This window comes from Mustelus asterias, chromosome 21, assembly GCF_964213995.1.
Source record: "Mustelus asterias chromosome 21, sMusAst1.hap1.1, whole genome shotgun sequence".
Lineage (NCBI taxonomy): Eukaryota > Metazoa > Chordata > Chondrichthyes > Carcharhiniformes > Triakidae > Mustelus > Mustelus asterias.
The window spans coordinates 62,335,588-62,355,599 of record NC_135821.1 but is presented as its reverse complement, the minus strand read 5'-3'; the positions used below and the strand labels follow the sequence as shown (position 1 = coordinate 62,355,599).

The following is a 20,012-nucleotide window of genomic DNA, read 5'->3' as shown; positions in this document are numbered from 1 at the left end:
ATCTCCCTATTTTAGTTTCTGCACAGCAGTCTAAATACACCAGTTATTTATTCAAGCTCTGTGAATTCTTAGATTTGAGATCTCTTTAAGAATATCACCTACTCATGAACTCCGGAGGGCTTTAGGAATTAGATTTATTATTGAGAAAAATAAAGCTGATTATAAACTCATTTAAACATATCCAAACTGTTTTTGCAACAAAATGTACCACATGTATATTCAACTGAATGAATCACATGATGAAGCAGTCCATGCCCACATGCAACAAGACCTGGACAACATGCAGGCTTAGACTGATGTACCATCGAATCCCTACAGCGCAGAAAGAGGCAATTTGGCCCATTAAGTCTGTACCAACTCCCCAAAAGAGAATCCCACGCAGGCCCTCCCCCCTGCACTATCCTCTATGCATTTATTATGGCCAGTCTACCTAACCTGCAATCTTTGGACTGTGGGAGGAAACCGGCGCACCCGGAGGAAACCCATGCAGACACGGGGAGAACATACAAACTCCACACAGACAGTCACCTGAGGCTGGAATTGAACCCGGGTCCCTGGTGCTCTGAGGCAGTAGTGCTAACCACTGCCACCGTGTGTGCTGTACCTGTACTGGAAGTATTTGATGGGGACAGCGTAAAGGGTTCGGGTGGGGCTACAGTAGGAGCCCTGGCCAGCTGCCACAGCGCACACCGCCGAACTGCAGAGTGAGCAAACATCAAAGGCAACAGTCAGCATGCCAACCAAGGAGTGGCCACTCCACTCCGGACAGCAGCCCCGGGATCGCCGCCAGAACCACACCCATCCAGGCAAGTACAGAGCATTCCTCCACACCCTTGACCCGCATCCCATGGATGATGGACAGGTCCTGGGAGGAGCCAGAAAGTGAGCCAACTCTCCCAACCCGCTTCCGCAGCCGCAGCATTGACATGGCTGGTCCAGTTCAGCCTCCGGCCAATAGCAACCCCGGGACACTGACAGCGGTGGACCCAGCAATGGGGGTACCACCAAATACCAAGGGTTGATGGCCATGTTCCCTCCCTTTGGAAATGCTTACCACCTGCCACCTTTTCACATGGTGCCAGGCACTGATGTGGCACTACCAGCACCATTGTGTACTGTGTGATTGCTATTCGCCAAATAAATGCCGAGCAATAACATCTTCAAGAGGATAGTGTAAGCATCTTCTATTCACGTTCTGTGATATTACTTGCAATCGCTGAAACCATCAACATCCTGGGTGAAGTGGGGTCACCGTTAACTGAAGCTTAACTAGCCCAGCCGCATCGATACTGTGACTGCAAGAGCAGCTCAGAGACTGGGAATCTTGCCGCATGCGACCTTAGCAACTTTGTTTAATATCTCATCCAAAAGGTGGCACCTCTGACAATGGAGCATTGCTTCAGTAGTGCAAGTGTCAGTCTTGAGTATGTGCTCATTGCTTTGGAGTGGGACTTGGAACGACAATCTTTTGTCTGTGAAGTGAGTGTGCTGGCCATTGAGACACAGCCAGCACATTTGTGCCTTTATTATTGCAATGACATTTGAAAGCCACAAATGTGAGTTCTAAGCTTTTGGCTGCAATTGAAAAAAACAGGAAATATGTGCCCAAGGTGTCTGCACTTGACATGAAACAAGCTCCCATAACGGTGCAGTGACTGAGCAACACAAACCACAAAGATCCTGGATAGTGTCAACTAAGATGAGCTATTTCCCCATTGTCCAGAACAGTTCATTTATTTATTTAGCGAATGTAAAGTCCCTAAGCCAAGCAGTTTCCTCCAGTCCTGCTGTGTTGAGTGTAGATCGGCCTGGTGGAGTCTCGTGGGTTCGACACTCTTCTATGATGTGTTGCAGTTTGCTCTCTCCAACTGGCACATAGGGGGCTGGCGCTAATGCCCCATCTGTGGAGGTTGGCCAAGCAGGGGCCGTGGCCAGTCCTAAACCTGTTGAGTGTGGACCACTCTTGGACGGTTGAAACCAGGCAGCTGTTGGGTTGGGTATGAGATCAGGTACTTGTTTGTCGTGTCCAATGACTCCCATTGGAATGAACTGTGCCTGCCCGCCAGTACCCAGGCTTGCCCGGGGAAGCTAATGATCCTACCAGCTGATTAAATTCCAAAGCAAACTTCATGAGAAGAGTCCACACTTGACATGAAATAGGAACACGACATGAATAGGAACTACAAAACGTCGTGAATGTAGCCCAATCCATCATGCAAACCAGCCTCCCATCCATTGACTCTGTCTACACTTCCCGTTGCCTCGGCAAAGCAGCCAGCATAATTAAGGACCCCACGTAACCCGGACATTTTCTCTTCCACCTTCTGTTGGGAAAAAGATACAAAAGTCTGAGGTCACGTACCAACCGACTCAAGAACAGCCTCTTCCCTGCTGCCGTCAGACTTTTGAATGGACCTACTTTGCATTAAGTTGATCTTTCTCTACACCCTAGCTATGACTGTAACACTACATTCTGCACTCTCTCATTTCCTTCTCTATGAACGGTATACTTTGTATAGTGCGCAAGAAACAATACTTTTCACTGTATGTTAATACATGTGACAAATCAAATTAAATTACACAAAGAATCCTAGTCAAAGACCCAGAGCAGAAAGGAAAAATGAAAAACTGCTTCAAGATTATGTTACAGTCGGGCCCTCTCACTGAAACTTCCAACTCAACATTGAGGGCCTGTTAGTGGCCAAGCAAAGCCTCATCAAAGTCCTTGCTGCTCAACACTCCAGAACAGTAGAACCAGAGGACAAAACTGAACTGTGCAACTGAAATTTAAGTGAGGCTCCTTAGGGAGAGCACGGAATGGTGGCACTGTTGCCTCACTGTGCCAGGAACCTGGGTTCAACTCCAGCCTTGGGTCACTGTCTGTGTAGAATTTGCACATTCCGTGTCTACGTGGGTTTCCTCCGGGTTCTCCGGTTTCCTCCCACAGTCCAAAGATGTGCAGGTTAGGTGGATAGGCCATGCTAAATTGCCCCTTAGTATCCCAAGATGTGTAGGTTGGGGGATTAGCGGGGTGAATACTTGGGGTTACAGGGATAGGGCCTAGGTGGGATACTCTGCCGGAGAGGTGGTGCAGACTCGATGGGCTGAATGGCCTTCTCCTGCACTATAGGGATTCTATGAGACGGCAGGAGCTACTCATATTGGTCAATTCAAATTAGATTTCTTTCTGAAATTAACATGTTGGGATACAGTGCGTGAATAATTACAGACAAGTGCAGCATGCCTGCAGGAGCAGAGGAGATTTTGGGCCTATGGTTCACAAAGTTCTCTTCCACTGGGGTTTCCCTCTCCTTGTGTCTGGATCTGTTTGAATCCGAGGATGAGAATCACAAATTGACGACATTGGGGATCCGTGAGCCATTCATTACATAAGAGCATAGAAATTAGGAGCAGGAGTAGGCCACTCGGTCCCTCGAACTTGCTTCACCATTCAATACGATCATGGCTGATCTTCTTATAACCTCAACTCCACATTCCTGCCTACCTCCCATAACCTTTCACCCCTTGCTTATCCAGAATCTATCCAACCCTGCCTTGAAAATATTCAAAGATCCTGGGCAGGATTTTTCAGCCGCGCTCGCCCCAATATCGGAAAATCCTGCCCAAGGTCAACCGACCTTAACCTGGCCCGTGTCCCGCCCGCTACGATTCCCATGGCAGGTGGGACGGAAAAATTCTGCCATCTGCTTCCACTGCCATTTGAGGAAGAGAGTTCCAAAGACTCACGACCCTCTTGAGAGGACTGTGGGAGGAAACCGGAGCACCGGGAGGAAACCCACACAGACACGGGGAGAACATGCAAATTCCACACAGACAGTGACCCATGCCGGGAATCGAACCCAGGTCCCTGGAGCTGTGAGGCAGCAGTGCTAACCGCTGTGCCATCGTGCCGCCCCATTATCAAAGGTGATAATAAATACATACAGTGCAGGAAATATTTGGAAGGTTTGGTGGCAGTGTCAGAGAGAGAAACCGAGTTAACATTTCAAGTGGAATCTGACTCCTCTTCAGAACCACGTTATAGTGCTTGTTGGCACTCTTCCCCAGGTTTATTCTCAACATGTGGGCATCACTAGTTACCCCAGAGATGACTCAAAGGGTTGCTGGGCCACTTTGTTAAAAGTAAAACACACTGACGTAGGACTGGAGTTGCAGACCAGACTGAGTAAAGACTGCAGATTTCCTTCCCTAAAGGTGATAATGTGAACTAATCAGGTTCCTAAGGCATGCTCGGCAGATCAGGCAGCATCTGTGGAAAGAAAGAGTTAACGTTTCCGATGATCTGGTGAAAGGTCGCCTCAATCTGAAACGTTGGCCGTAACTCTACCACCTTGCCCGCCACGGAATCAGAGCGGGCGAGGGTCCGACAACGGAAATCTCCATTGACCTTGGGTGGGAATTTCCGGTCTCGCCCCAATGAGGCTGTAAAATCCCACCCGTTAACTCTGTTTCTTTCTCCACAGATGCTGCCTGACCTGCTGAGTATTTCCAGCAGTTTTGTTTCGATTTCAGATTTCCAGCATCCGCAGTATTTTGCTTTTTGTATTAGGTTTTCACGACAACCTGACAGCTTCAGGGTGACTTTTACTGCTGATACCAGCTTCTTATGTATAGGTTTTTAAAACTGAGTTCAAGTTCTCAAATTGCCATGGTGTGCTTTTAACCTGCACTCTTTGTATTACTGGTCCCATAATGCAGCATATCCATTGTATTCTCGGGCTGCCAAATTTGGATACATTCCATTGGAGGTTTAATTACAGAACCTTCTGCCTTCAGCTAACTTCCCCAGTCGAGCAACTTTTCATTGTGTTTATAACTAAAAAATGTAAAAATTCAAAGAAGATTTTTTTTTAACAAACCCACAGCGAGAAGAGCTTCTGAGAAGAGACAAAATGCATTCTCTGTTAGGAAAGCCATAATGTGGAGATGCTGGCATTGGACTGGGGTGGGCACAGTAAGAAGTCTCTCAACACCAGGTTAAAGCCCAGCCGGTTTATTTGGAATCACGAGCTTTCGGAGCGCTGCTCCTTCCTCAGTTGAGTGGAGAAGGAGCAGCGCTCTAAAAGCTTGTGATTCTAAATAAACCTGTTGGACTTTAACCTGGCGTTGTGAGACTTCTTATTGTTAGGAGAGAAATAGGATATAAAGGGATGTGCCCTCACAGCTAGATGCCCACCCTGTGCCCAGTTACATGATGCCAAGATAGGCGATCTGATGTTCCAATCAGCCGATATTTCATTGTGTTTTTTGCAGTATGGTACCTCAACCACCAGAGGACGCAGTTGCTCTTTATGAACAATCCTGGCTGTAGTTTAGCTTACAATGTTTGTATCATCTGTTGGTGGGTGACGGGAGCAATGAGCACAGGCTCTGAATCTGAACCTTTGTTAATGGGTGTAGGACAAAGACTTTGAAGAGTGGTACTGAAGGACAGCAGACAAGTTTTGTGTTCCTAAGTGTCCCTAGAAGTTTGTTTATTAGTGTCACTAGTAGGCTTACATTAACACTGCAATGAAGTTACTGTGAAAATCCCCTAGTCATCACACTCCGGCGCCTGTTCGGGTACACTGAGGGAGAATTTAGCATGGCCAATGCATCTAACCAGCACATCTTTAAGACTTTAGAATTTTCGAATAATGCAGCACAGAAGGAGACCATTTGGCCCACTGAGCCTGTTCCAGCTCTTTGAGAGAGCTATCCAATTGTTCCCACTCCATTGCTTGGCATTGCAAAGATTTTACCAATCTAGTATTTATCCAGTCCTTTTGAAAGTTATCACGTCTGCTTCCACCTCCCTTTTCAGGCAATGCCCTCCAGATCATCAGAACTTGCTGTGTTTTTTAAAAACCTTCTCTTTACTCTTGTTCTGGTTCTTTTCCCAATTGCTTCATCTCTGTGTCCTCTGGTCCCCAAGTGTCCTGGTGTTTTTCTTTATTTACTCTATCAAAACACTTCATAATTTTGAAAATCGCTGTCAAATCTCCTCCTTAACCATCCCTGCTCTAAAGGGAACAAGTCCAACTTCTGCAGTCTCTCCACATAAATAAAATCCCTCATCCCGATATGGTTCAGGAAGAGATGGTTAATTCCACCCTCGTGATAAAGAGGTGGAAATCTGGGAAGAACATTCCATAACGGTCTCGAACACGTGGAACATTTTAGATTGGTGCAGAATGTCACCACTCGGGTGCGAAAGCTCCTCCTGGTATGTTAGCACTGCTGCTTCACGGCGCCAGGGACCCGGGTTCGATTCCCGGCTTGGGTCACTGTCTGTGTGGACTTTGCACATTCTCCCCGTGTCTGCGTGGGTTTCCTCCGGGTGCTCCGGTTTCCTCCCACATTCTGAAAGATGTGCTGGTTAGGTGCATTGACCCAAACAGGTGCCGGACTGTGGCGACTTGGGGAATTTCACAGTAACTTCATTGCAGCGTTAATGTAAGCCTTACTTGTGACTAATAAATACACTTTACTTTACTTTCTCATATGAACATGTTCAGATCCAGCTTAAAATAAAAACAAAAAATCCTGGGAACAACCAGCATGTCTGGTAGCATCTGCAGAGAGAAAAACAGAGTTAAAGTTTTGAGTTTGTGACATTTCATTTCTCTCCGTTCTTCCAGAGTGTCTGCAATTCTTTTTTCGTTTTAAATTTAGATTTCCAGCAGCTGTGGTGTTTGCGCTTTGTATATTTATTGTGTATTTTTATATAGTGTTTTATATTTTATATTTTTATATTTTATTGTGCAAGATCTACCTTTACCTTTTAACTATTGAGAGCCGAAGTAAATGCTTTGGTATTGAAGACTGTCAATTGTGTTATTTGACGTAGTTCCTTTAACTTATTGAAAGGTCCTAAAGGCACTTCACAAAGGTGCTGTTCGAACAAAGTTTGACACAAATCCAAGCACAGATATTAGGACAGGTGAACAAAAGCTTGGTCCAAGAGGTAGAATTTAAGAAGAGACTTATAGGGGGAAAGAGAGAAAATGGCCGAGAGGGATGAAATTCTAATGCCTGAAGTCCTGGCAGCTGAAGTGATGAAAATTGGTGATGCGCAAGGGGTCAGAATTAGAGGAATATCGAGATTGCGGAGGGTTGTGGGACTGGAGGAGGTTACAGAAATAGGGAGGGGGTGTGGCATAAATGGATTTGAAAACAATTGAGATTTTTAAAACGGTGCTGTGGTGAGAAATGTTTTATGGTACTGGAATCCAAGATGTGGAATCAGTCTGGATAGAAATATGAAGTAGCAAAGGGAAGAAGTCCTTGGTGGTGTCATCTATAGGTCCCCAAACAGTAGTTTCATAGTGGCACACAGTATAAACCAAAAACTTCTGAGGGCTTGAAAGAAAGGTTCAGCAAGAATTGTGGGTGATTTTAACGTGCATATTGACTGGAAAAATCAAATTGGGTAGCCTTGAAGGAGAATTCATTGAACGTGTTACCGAGATTGTTTTTTGGAGCAACATGTTGTGGAACCAACCAGGGGCAGGCTATTCTAGATCTGGTATTATGTAATGAGTTAGGGCTAATAAATGATCTCGTAGTTAAAGATCCTCTAGGGAAGAGTGATCATAACATGCCAGAATTTCAAACTCACTTTGTGTGTGAAAAACTGGAGTCCCATACTAACATTCTGGAGTTAAACAAAGGTAGTTACATAGGCATGAGGACAGATTTGGCCCGAGTTGACTAAAAGGTAGGACAGTTCCATCGAATGCCTACAGTGCAGAAGGCCCATCAAGTCTGCACCGACCACAATCCCACCCAGGCCCGTAAACCCACAAATTTATCCTCCTAGTCCCCCTGCCACAAGAGTCAATTTAGCATGGCCAATCAACCTAACTTGCACATCTGTGGACTGTGGGAGGAAACCGGATCCCCTGGAGGAAACCCACACAGACACGGGGAGAATGTGCAAACTCCACACAAACAGTGAGCGAAGGCCGGAATTGAACCCGGGTCTCTGGTGTTGTGAGGCAGCAGAGCTAACCATTGTGCCACTCATGCCGCCCAAATTGATGAACAGTGGCAGATACTTGAGGCGATAGTCAATTCCTCCCAACTAAAATATATTCCAGGAAGGAAGAAAGGTGATGAGGGAGGGGGGTGAAAGACTTCCGTGGCTAAGCAAGGAATTTAACTAACACTTGTTGCAAAGGCTAGTTGCAAACTGGAAGATTGGGAAGCTTTTAATGATCAACAAAGTGTCACTAAAAAAGTAATAAAAAGAGCAAAGGTAAATTATGAAAGAAAAATAGTGCAAAATATGAAAATGGACAGCAAAAGCTTCTGTAAGCATGTAAAGAGGAAGAGAGTAGCTAAGGTGAATGTTGGTCCCTTGGAAAATGAGACTGGGGAGTTAATAGTGGGGAATGCAGAAATGGCTGACACGCGAAATCAATATTTTGCCTCAGTTTTCACAGCGGAGGATATGAGTACCATCCCACTAGTAACAGAAAATGCAGAGGTTATAGGAAGGGAGGAACTTAGAACTATCATCGTCACGAGGGAAAAAGTACTGAGCAAACTATTGGGATTGAAGGCAGGCAAATCCCCAGGGCCTGATGGCCTACATCCTAGGGTCTTAAAGGAAGTGCATTGGAGATATTGGATCCATTGGTTGCAATATTCCAAAATTCTCTGGATGCAGGAAAGATTCCAGTGGATTGGGAAAATGCTAACAGGACATCCTTATTCAAAAAGGGAGGGAGGCAAAATGTAGGAAACTACAGACTAGTTTAATATCTGTTCTTGGGAAATTGGTCGAATCCATTGTTAAGGAAGTGATAACAGAACATTTGGAAAGTCAAAATGCAATACATCAGAGTCCGCATGGTTTCATGAAAGGCAAATCGTGTTTGACTAATTTGCTTTGTTCTTCAAAGATGTAACAATAAAGTGGATAATAGGGATCCTGTATATGTAGCATATCTAGCCTTCCAGAAGACATTTGATAAGGTGCCACACGAAAGATTAATACACAAGGTTAGTTCACATGGGGTTAGGGTTAATTTATTAGCTTGGATGGAGGATTGGTTAACCAACAGAAAGCAGAGAGTCAGGATAAATGGGTCTTTCTGGTGGGCCAGATGTAATTAGTGAGGTGCCTCAGGTTTTGGTCCTTAGGCCCCAACTGTTTACAATCTATACTAAGGATTTGGATGCAGGAATTGTAAATGCCATTGCCAAATTTGCAGGTGACACTAAAATAGGGGAACTCGTACTCAATGAGCCCCATAGAGAGATCAATCTGTGATTTCCCCATGGACCTCATGGGGTTATCACAATCATATTGAATGGCGGAGCAGGTTTGAAGACTAAACTGTCTACTCCTGCTCAAAGTTCTTAATGTTCTTATAATCCGCAGATAGGTAAGCAAAAATGGAAGCCAATTCAACCCAGCCTATTTTATCTATCCGGATAGAATCTACACATTGACCCGCTGAACTGTCTCCCTCCGAGGCATTTAATTCTTTATAGTTTTCAATTGTATTATTCTAGTCCGTTGTTAATTTTGCATGTTGGCTGTGTACATCTTAAATCCATCTCAAAATTGTCTCCTGAGGTTGAACTTGTATTCATGTTACTGTTTAATCTAAGGCAATAATTCAGAGCAACTATTTCTATCCCATTCACTTCTCTTTGCTTCTATCAGATTACCTCTCAGCTGCTTTCCTCTAAGGATGTGGAGCCAGGTTTTCCTTTATAACTGAATCCTCTTCAACTGTCTTCTCTGTGTGTATCTTTTGCTTGGTTCCATTCCTACTTATTCCAGTGCGGCAGGAAACATTCCAGTGCGGCAGGAAACATTCCAGTGCGGCAGGAAACATTCCAGTGCAGCCAGTAATATGCTAGTACAGCCGGTATTTGAGGCCTTGCACCATCCTAAGTTATGTAATTAAGCACAGCTACTGGTGAGTTGGAAACTGAAATAAGGGCACTGAATTCACTGGGAAAATAACAGTGAAATTCATTGTGATCGCCTTGTGTAAATCAAGGGATTTACAGTGCAGACGGAGGTCATTCGGCCCATCGATACTGCACTGACAACAATCCCATCCAGGACCCATCCCCGTAACCCCACGCATTTACCCTGCTAACCCTGCTGACACTATTTAGCATGGCCAATCAACCTAACCTGCACATCTTTGGACTGTGGGAGGAAACCGGAGCACCCGGAGGAAACCCACGCCGACACGGGGAGAATGTGCAAACTCCACATGGCCAAGGCCGGAATTGAACCTGGGTCACTAGTGCTGGGAGGCAGCAGTGCTAGCCACTGTGCCACCGTGCCGCCCAGCAATGGTTCAGCAATTTGCAGAGAGGGCGAGACGTCGCTTGACTTTCGAATTGGCACGAGCTGCTGGATGATTTGTACCAACTCTGCCTTTAGCTTCATAGAAACGGGGCATCGCATCTCACCCACTTTGCGGAGCTTCAAGATATTGCTGCATTTTCACGTTAATTACCCACTAAGCGGGCGCAGACAGTTGGAGCTGGTACTCACTGGCGTAAGGATGCTTTAAATGAAAAGATTTATGTTTCTGCGATGCCACTCCAACTCTCCAGCTCAGAAAGGGAACAACTAAAACTGCAAACTCTCATTCCTGAAGGTGGTAAATTGGAGTTAAAATTTTCAATTATAAATATTTCTTGTCTTTTCTCTCTCTCTCTCTCTCTCCCATGCTTAATCTAACTTCCTTTCCTTCTTTTTATTTCTCTTTCTATATCTGGCTTGATTCTAATTCATTCTCTGTTATTCTCTGTTTCTTTCTCAATTACTAAATCCCACTGCTGAACAAGGTACATGGTTGGTCCCATCATTCACCAAGGTGCAAGATCCAGAACTAGGGGGTCATAGTTTGAGGATAAGGGGTAAACCTTTTAGAACTGAGGTGGGGAGAAATTTCTTCACTCAGAGAATGGTGAATGTGTGGAATTCACTACCACAGAAAGTAGTTGAGGCCAAAACATGGTGTGATTTCAAGAAGGAATTAGATACAGCTCTTTGGGCTAAAGGAATCTGGGGAATGGGGGATCTGGATATTGAATTTGATAATGAATAGTGGAGCAGGCTCGAAGGGCTGAATGGCCTACTCCTGCTTCCATTTTCTATGTTTCTATATCTCTCTCCACTCACACTGCCAACAAATTATGACTCCAAACTTTGCAAGCTGCAGGGTTCAGGAGAAGGTCCAAATAATAGGAGATACCACGTGATGATCCCCCTCCGGCTTCCACTCCACTGAGCTGACAGTTTTAACTGAAGGAGCCAGTTGTCCCCGGGCTGACATGAAGGCCTCGTGTTTTCCGATGTAACAACCGGTACTGCACTTCAGAACGTACCTCATTGTATGAAAGAGGGGATCACATGACATGCAATAAATAATTTAATTGCCTCCCCCTGCCCTATGCAAACAATTGTTATGGAGGTTTCCTTACCCTAGGAGCAGTATTGGGCCATTCAGTCCGTTGAGCTTGTTCTGCCACTTTTTTGAATCGTGGCTTAACCCCCAAAAATTTATCAATCACAGTTTTGAAATTTTCAATTGACCCCAGACTTGACAACCTCTTGGGGAAAAGAGTGCCAGATTTTCGCTTGCCTTTGTGTGACGAAATGCTTCCTGACATTGCTTCTGGGTAGCTTTGCTCTAATTTGAAGGTTATAACTCTCTTGTTCTGCATTCCCTGACCTCTCTCGCTCATTCTCCTTTTCTCTCTAACCTATGAACCCTTTTAATGACCTTCAACCCCTCCATTAAGTCACTCCTTACTCCGCTATACTTGAGGGAATACAACCTTAGACATTTAATCTTTTAAACCCCCGTCATTATTGTGGTGAGTCTGCAGTGTAGCCCCTCTCCAGGGCCAGAATATTCTTGCTGCTGTTTTCCAACACTTTTTTTTTTCGGCATGAAGTATTAGAACTCCCTGAAAAGGCCACATCTGCTTTTGAACTTGGGAAGTTGATTATAACGGGGGTGCTGTGGATAGATAGAAACATCCTGCTGCACAAGCTTGGGTCACTAATGAAAGGGGTCAGGATACAACCAATCCCTCCAGCAGACAGTGAGCTGGGTTAATTAAGAAGCGATGTTGAAATGTCACTTGCTTTCTTATCCTTCCAATACAGAAAAGTGCTTCGAGGTCTAATTAAAAGAAGATGGAGGTGCTGGTGCCTCAAATATTTTATAGAATCCTATTGCGCAGAGTGAGCCCATTCAGCTTATTGTGTCTGTGTTGGTTCTCTGAAACGGCAATCCAATTAGTTCACTCCCTGCTCTTTCCTCATAACCCTGAACGTTTTTCCCTTTCGAGTATTTATCTAATTTCCTTTCGAAAATTACTACTAAATCTGCTCCCACCGCCCTTTAAGACAGTGCATTGCAGAACATCATTCACTGCGAAAAGTAAGCCCATCTCGGCTTCTGCTTCTTTTGTTAATTCCCTTAAATTATTGTCTGCTGGATACTGACTCTTCTGTCAGAGAACAGTTTCTCTTTCTTTACTTCATCAAGACCTGTCGTGATTGTTAGGGGAGCTGATAGCCTAGTGGTATTATCACTTGACTATTAATCCAGAAACTCTTGCTAATGTTCTGGGCACCTGGGTTTGAATCCCGCCACAGCAGGTGGCGGAATTTGAATTCAATCTGCAATTAAGAATCTACTGATGACCATGAAACTATTGTTGATTGTCAGGAAAACCCATCGGGTTCACTAATGACTTTTAGGGAAGGAAATCTGCCGTCCTTACATGGTCTGGCCTACATGTGATTCCAGAGCCACAGCAATGTGGTTGACTCTCAATCTGAAATGGCTGGATAAGGCACTCAGTTGTATGAGGGCAACTAGGGATGGGCAATAAATACTGGCCAGCCCATGTCCCACAAATGAATTTTAAAAAACTCCTTCATTAGATCTCACCTTAGTCTTAATGTCAAAAGCAAAATACTGCAGAGATGTTGGAAATCGGAAATAAAAACAAGTAGCATCAGTGGGGAGAGAAACAGAGTTAATGGGCGGGATTTACGGTCTTGGGTCGAGTGAGATCAATAGACCTTCCCATTGTCCGCTCCTCGCTCGCTGACCCGTGGCAGGCGGGGTGGAAGAATTCTGGTGAAGGTTTCAGGTTGCAATGACCCCATCAGATTGATTTTGCTAGAAGGTCATTGTGACCTTAAACAATAACTCTTGTTTCTCTCTACAGATACCGCTGCTTAATCTTCCCTCTCTACAAACAATTCTGCTTTCTCTTGCCTCTCTATGTAACGTGGCTCTCTCATCATCCTTGAATATTCTAGTAAATCTGTACCTCTCCAAGGTGAAAAAAAAATCTGAGGGGGGAAGAAGTGATATTGTCGGCTAACTGACTTGCTTCTGGAACTTTCTAGGGTTAAAGTTCTGAGCCATTGGGCAGGATTTTACGGCCTCACTGAAGCGAGACCGGAAATTCCGGCCCAAGAGCAACGGAGATTCCGTTGTCGGACTCTCGCTCGCTCCGATTCCGTGGCAGGGGAGGTGGTAGAGTTCTGGTGATTGTGTTTTTCCTGAAGTAGGGGGAGGCAATGGCCTAGAGGGATTATCGCTCGACTATTAATCAAGAAACCCAGCTAATGTTCTGGGGACCCAATCTCGAATCCCACCATGATAGATGGTGGAATTTGAATTCAACAAAAAAAATCTGGAATTAAGAATCCACTGGTGACCATGAAACCATTTTTGATTAGTGAACCAGATGGAGTTTTACGATAATGTCCTTCAGGGAAGGAAATCTGCCATCCTTACCCGGTCTGGCCTACATGTGACTCTCAACTGCCCTGCAAGGGAAACAAGGGAAGGGCAATAAATGCTGGCCAGCCAGCAACACACATGTCCCATGAATGAATAAAAAAAATTGTTGGGTGGTGGTAGTGGAAGGGAGTGTTGGAGAGAGGAAGAGAGAGAGTTAAGAGTGGCAATGGGTTGCAGTGACTGTATGTTTGGATGCTGGTAATATTTACATCTCCATGAACCCAATCTATATTCCATCCTTTGTTTCCACACAGCTTCCGAACGGTGTAACACAGAATCACGCAGTGTACCAGGAGCGGTACAACAAACTCCAGGAGCATCTTCGCCAGCTTACTCTGCTCTTCAAGAAGCTGCGGTTGTTATACGATAAATGTGGAGAGATGTGCGGGGTCTCTGATGTCTCCATAACAGAGGTGCCTAGCGACAGACACAGACTTCTTTCTAATAGCTTCTGTTTTTGGTGCAAACATTGGACGAAGGAAATAACAGCTCCCTCCTTTTTTTTTAATATTAAGGGTGGGTTTTGACCAGCCAAGGCCATCAGAGATACATTGGCCTTGGAGGGGGAGGCAGCGCAGCCCTGGCAGAACTGTAGCAGGGCTTTTTGGTTACATTATGAGGACAGGTTTCATAAATTTTGGCTGGGATTTTGCACTCCCGTTAGCCTCAGGTGAGTTTAGTGACCAAAGTGAAAAATATCATGGAAGTACATGGAAATTGCATTTCACATTGGAGTGAAAGCTTGACGCTATTGTCCCGTCTCCCCCCCCCCCCCCCCCCCCCCCCCCTCCATCCCCCTTCAGTGACTGGCCACATTTCCCGATCTTCAACGTCAAGAACATCATAAGATTAATTAAATATCATTATCAGGCCAGCGTGCTGGAATCACATCACTCACATACGCACACATACACCCCCACACTCCCCATACACCCATATGTCAAAAATGTCCATTCACAGCGACGTTATTCAGAATGGCGTGAAGTACAACTGGTCTCCAAAGGCATGCACCTCCCAGAGCATCTCAGATGAGTGTGGTGTTCATTGGGGAATGGTCTGGGCATCAAGTAGGCATTACTCAGGCACTGTGTGGGTAGTGCCCAGGTGGGGAAGGTTTCGGGGATTGCACCTTGGTGACTGGTTTTTTCACTGTGCGTTGGGGCTGCCTTTCTAAATGGCAGTTTGGACCATTGAGTGTCTAAGTTGTTGGCAAGGCAGGTGAATCAGAGGCTCCCCCACCAGTGACACATCGTGGATCCGTGACTTGGCAACGATTTTCGAAACGCTACACTACATGGCGGAGAAAGCTGCCATTACCATCAGTGGCTTCAATGCCACCTCTCCCACTCAACATCGGCCTTTGCCAATATCGGGGAAAATCCCAGCCATCGTTTGTATTTCAAATAGAAGTTCATAGAAACCCTACAGTGCAGAAGGAGGCCATTCGGCCCATCGAGTCTGCACCGACCACAATCCCACCCAGGCCCTACCCCCACGACTCCACGCATTTACCCCGCTAATCCCTCTAACCTACACATCCTGGACACTAAGGGGCAATTTACCATGGCCAATCAACCTAACCAGCATATCTTTGGACTGTGGGTGGAAACCGGAGCACCCGGAGGAAACCCACGCAGACACGGGGAGAACGTACTGACTACACACAGACAGTGACCCAAGCCGGGAATCGAACCCAGGTCCCTGGAGCTGTGAGACAGCAGTGCTAAGCACCGTGCCACCATACTTCCCTCAAATGGTTTAGAAGTTGAGGATTGATCTACCTGAGATGATTAAAATGATAATTTAATAGAATTGACGCAGTGAAACTATGTCCTCTGGTGGGGAAATGCAGAATTGGTGGGGGGGGGGGGTCTTAAATTAGACCTGGACTGTGGTATCTGGAGGCACTACTGCACTCACACAGTTGTGGAAATTTAAAGCTCTCTCTCCCAAAAACCTGTTGAGGGCGGGGGGGTCAGCGGAACCGTTCGGGACTGTTAGATTCTTGTTGCGCAAGGGATATGGAGCAAAGGCAAGGAAAATGGAGTTAAAGATCAGCAATGATGCAATTACATAGCAGGACAGACCTGACCTGAAGGGCTACTCCAGTTCTTGTGTTCACTGCTCTCTCTCTTTTCTCTCCGCAGTTAATTCCTTTTGTGGGTGAGGAGCCCTTCAGACCTACAGATCTCCCGAATGTCGGTGGGTTAGCAAACAAAGAGTGCCAGGAAATCCTCGAGGTAAAGTGGATGCGATCACAGCCTCTGATTTTGAAATCATTTCTCTACCACATTTGTTAAAATGTGCAGGGGGGTGGGGTGGGGGAGGGGGGGGGGTGGATGCGGGTGGAGGGGTTTGGTTCAAATCACCTCAGACAGAGCTCTGTCCCAGAAACCCCCAGATTCAGTCCATCCGCCATTTTAAAATTATGACATTTCACCTGCGGCATAGTATGGAGATCCAACGGTGCCATGAGGAAGTTAAAGTTTATTTATGAGTGTCACAAGTAGGCTTACATTAACACTGCAATGAAGTTACTGTGAAAATCCCCTAGTCGCCACACTCTGGCGCCTGTTCGGGTACCCTGAGGGAGAATTTAGCATGGTCAATTCACCTAACCAGCACGTCTTTCAGACTGTGGGAGGAAATTGGAGCACCCGGGGGAAAGCCACACAGACATGGGGAGAATGTCTGTGTGGAGTCTGCACAATGACCCAAGCCAGGAATCGAACCCAAGACCCTGGCGCTATGAGGCCGTAGTGCTAACCACTGTGCCACCTAAGTTAGAATAGAATAGAATAGAATCCCTACAGTACAGAAAGAGGCCATTCGGCCCATCGAGTCTGCACCGACCACAATCCCACCCAGGCCCTACCCCCATATCCCTACACGTTTACCCACTAATCCCTCTAACCTACGCATCTCAGGACACTAAGGGCAATTTTAGCATGGCCAATCAACCTCACCTGCACATCTTTGGACTGTGGGAGGAAACCGGAGTACCCGGAGGAAACCCACGCAGACACGAGGAGAATGTGCAAACTCCACACAGACAGTGACCCAAGCCGGGAATCGAACCCAGGTCCCTGGAGCTGTGAAGCAGCAGTGCTAACCACTGTGCTACCGTGCCAAGTTGTTGTGATCTGGAATGCACCAAAATGTCTGAAAGGATGAACATTCAAAAGAGAACTGGGTAAATATGAGGGAAAGATTTACAGGGTTAGACCATAGACCGTAAGTCAGAGGGACAAAGTTACAGGGAAAGACCAGGTATGTGAGGTTAATTGGATAGCTGTACCAAAAAGCCAGCAGCAGGCACGATGGGCTGAATGGCTTCATTTTCGGTGCTGTATCATTCTATGATTTTAATTGTGAGGTCTAAGCTGACCTGTTTCTTGTTTAAATGCTGCCTACTGGGACTCCGGGTAGTAGCTGCCTATTAGTTGCTTGTAAACTGTAAACAGTGGCACAATGGTTATCGCTGCTGCCTCACAGTGCCAGGGACCCAGGTTCGATTCCCGGCTTGGCTCACTGTCTGTGTGGAGTCTGCACGTTCTCCCCGTATCTGCGTGGGTTTCCTCCGGATGCTCCGGTTTCCTTTCATAGTCTGAAAGACGTGCGGGTTAGGTGCATTGACCTGAACAGGCGCCAGAGTGTGGCGACTAGGGGAATTTCACAGTAACTTCATTGCAGTGTTAATGTAAGCCTTACTTGTGATACTAATAAATAAACTTTAAAAACTTAAATTACATTTCTAACAAGCCGTAACAAAGTTGAGTTGTCTGGAGTGTAACAAATGAGCAACTGTCAACAGTGGTTTTAGTTCATCGTGTTCACGTTTGCATTAAATAAAACACAAATTTTAATTTGATCCAAATGGAAAGACAAACTCCTGAAGTGAAAGGTTAATGGTGTGTTGTAGCCGGTGTTCACTCTTTACTTTATACTATTTACTTGGGCAATCTAGTACAGTTTGACACAAACTTGAGAAACTGTCCCCTAAACATCACACGATGTAACTGAATGTGAATGTGCTACTGAGAGAGGTGTTGTCTTTCAGATAAGATATTAAACCAAAACCCCGTCTGCCATGTGGACGTAAAAGATTCCATGGTGGTTTTTCAAAGAATCATAAGGGCCTTATCACTGCTGACCTGGGCCAACATTCATCCCATAACTAACAACTAATACATGTTATTTGGTATTTCAATGCTGTTTGTGGAACCTTGCTCTGCACAAATTGGCTGTAACATTTTCCGATGTTGCTGCAGTGATTCAATGCCAAAAGTATTTCAATTGTTCTAAAGTGCACCAGACTGTCCTGTGAAAGGCACTTGTAAATGAACAAAGAAAAGTACAGCACAAGGACAGGCCCTTCAGCCCTCCAAACCTGTACCAATCATGATTCCCTAATTAAACTAAGTCTTCTGCCCTTACTCGGTCTGTATTCCTCTATTCTCTCCCCATTCTTGTACCCATCCAGATGCCTCTTAAATGTTGCTAATGTGCCTGCTTCCACCACCTCTGGCAGCGCGTTCCAGGCACCCACCACCCTGCATGAAACATTTCTCGCTTATCTCCCTTAAACTTTCCCTCTCTCACCTTCGCCCTGTGCTCCCTTGTAATTGACACTACCACCCTGGGAGAAAGCCTCTGACTATCCACCCTGGCTATGCCTCTCATAATTTTATAGACCTCTATCAGATCTCCCCTCAGCCTCTGTCTTTCCAGTGAAAACAATCCTAATTTATTCGACCTCTCCTCCTAGCCAACACTCTCGAGACCAGGCAACATCCCGGTGAACCTCATGTCAATTCTTTCCATTTTTCTCACTCTTGCTCTTCTTCTCTTCTCTCGTGCTCTCTCTTTGGCCCTTTGCCTTTACATCTTGGGTTAAGATGGTATGTGTGCTCTGCCTAAAGGCAAGGCCTTGGCTCATTGACTGCTGGTGGTTCATTCTGAGCTGTTTACTTGTATTTTAATTTTGGCCAGTGGTTGTTCACCTTGTCTTCCACTCACTGGCGCAGGGAGAGAAAGTGGGTCCCAAGCCTACTTCAGCCGGAACACGAATCAAACTCATGTAGTTGGCATTATTCTGAACCACACACTAACCACCTAGCCAACTGGTTAACTGTATGTGTGTGTGTGTGTATATATATATATATATATATATATATATGCTGTTATATATATGTGTGTGTGTGCGTGTATTATTGAGGATGAAAAGCCAGAGATTGAAAGTTTCAGAGAGCAGGTTGAATAGACAGAGAGGATGAGCTAAATGGATAAATGAATTGACACCCAGATTTTCTAGTTCCGAACCTTCAAGCAGCCAGACAGTCTTGCTTTCTTTCTCTCTTCCCTGTGTGCCATTCACATTCTGATCCATGTTGTTTGCAGCTCTTTTCTCTCGCTCTGTCATTCCTGGGTGATGTTGATACATGTGCTTTAAGTACAGTCCTGAATAGAGCAACTGGTTGCTATCCTGTCTGACTCACTGTTGAAGACTGTTAATGAGAAAGTGGCATTCTGTCCTTGAAATGTCCTCTCTCCAGCACGGTCATTGAAATAACTACAGCTACCATCGCATTATAATCAGAAATTGCTCAGATTTTCAATGAACCATCCAGGTTTTGAGTGTCCTTACCAGAAATAGAAGCAGGGTACTAATGGGTCCCTTTCTCTCTCTCTCTCTCTATCAACCCCTTTCTCTCTCTCTCTCTATCAACCCATTTCTCTCTTTCTCTCTATCAACCCATTTCTCTCTTTCTATCAACTCCTTTCTCTCTTTCTATCAACTCCTTTCTCTCTATCAACCCCTTTCTCTCTCTCTCTCTCTCGACCCCTTTTTCTCTTTCTCTCTCTCTCTCTCTCTATCAACCCCTTTCTCTCCCTCTCTATCAACCCCTTTCTCTCCCTCTCTATCTATCAACTCCCCCCCCTCTCGATTAACCCCTTTCTCTCTCTCTTTCAATCCCTTTCTCTCTCTATCAACCCCTTTCTCTCTCTCAACCCCTTTCTCTCTCTCTCTCTCTATGAACCCCTTTCTCTCTCTCTCTCTCTCTATCAGCCCCTTTCTCTCTCTATCAACCCCTTTCTCTCTCTATCAACCCCTTTCTCTCTCTATCAACCCCTTTCTCTCTCTATCAACCCCTCTCTCTCTCTCTCAACCCCCCTCTCTCTCTCTCTCAACCC

The 20,012-nt window shown here is 45.5% G+C and overlaps 1 protein-coding gene across 1 annotated transcript in view; it reads left to right on the top strand.

Moving 5' to 3' along the window:
* The window catches only part of LOC144509333 (mediator of RNA polymerase II transcription subunit 30), a 34,519-nt gene that overhangs the window by 11,823 nt on the left and 2,684 nt on the right, over positions 1 to 20,012 (top strand). Inside the window, exons 3-4 of the mRNA XM_078238012.1 lie at positions 14,072 to 14,230; positions 15,965 to 16,057. Of these exons, the coding sequence (XP_078094138.1) occupies positions 14,072 to 14,230; positions 15,965 to 16,057 (252 nt within the window). The remainder of the gene's footprint in view (positions 1 to 14,071; positions 14,231 to 15,964; positions 16,058 to 20,012) is intronic.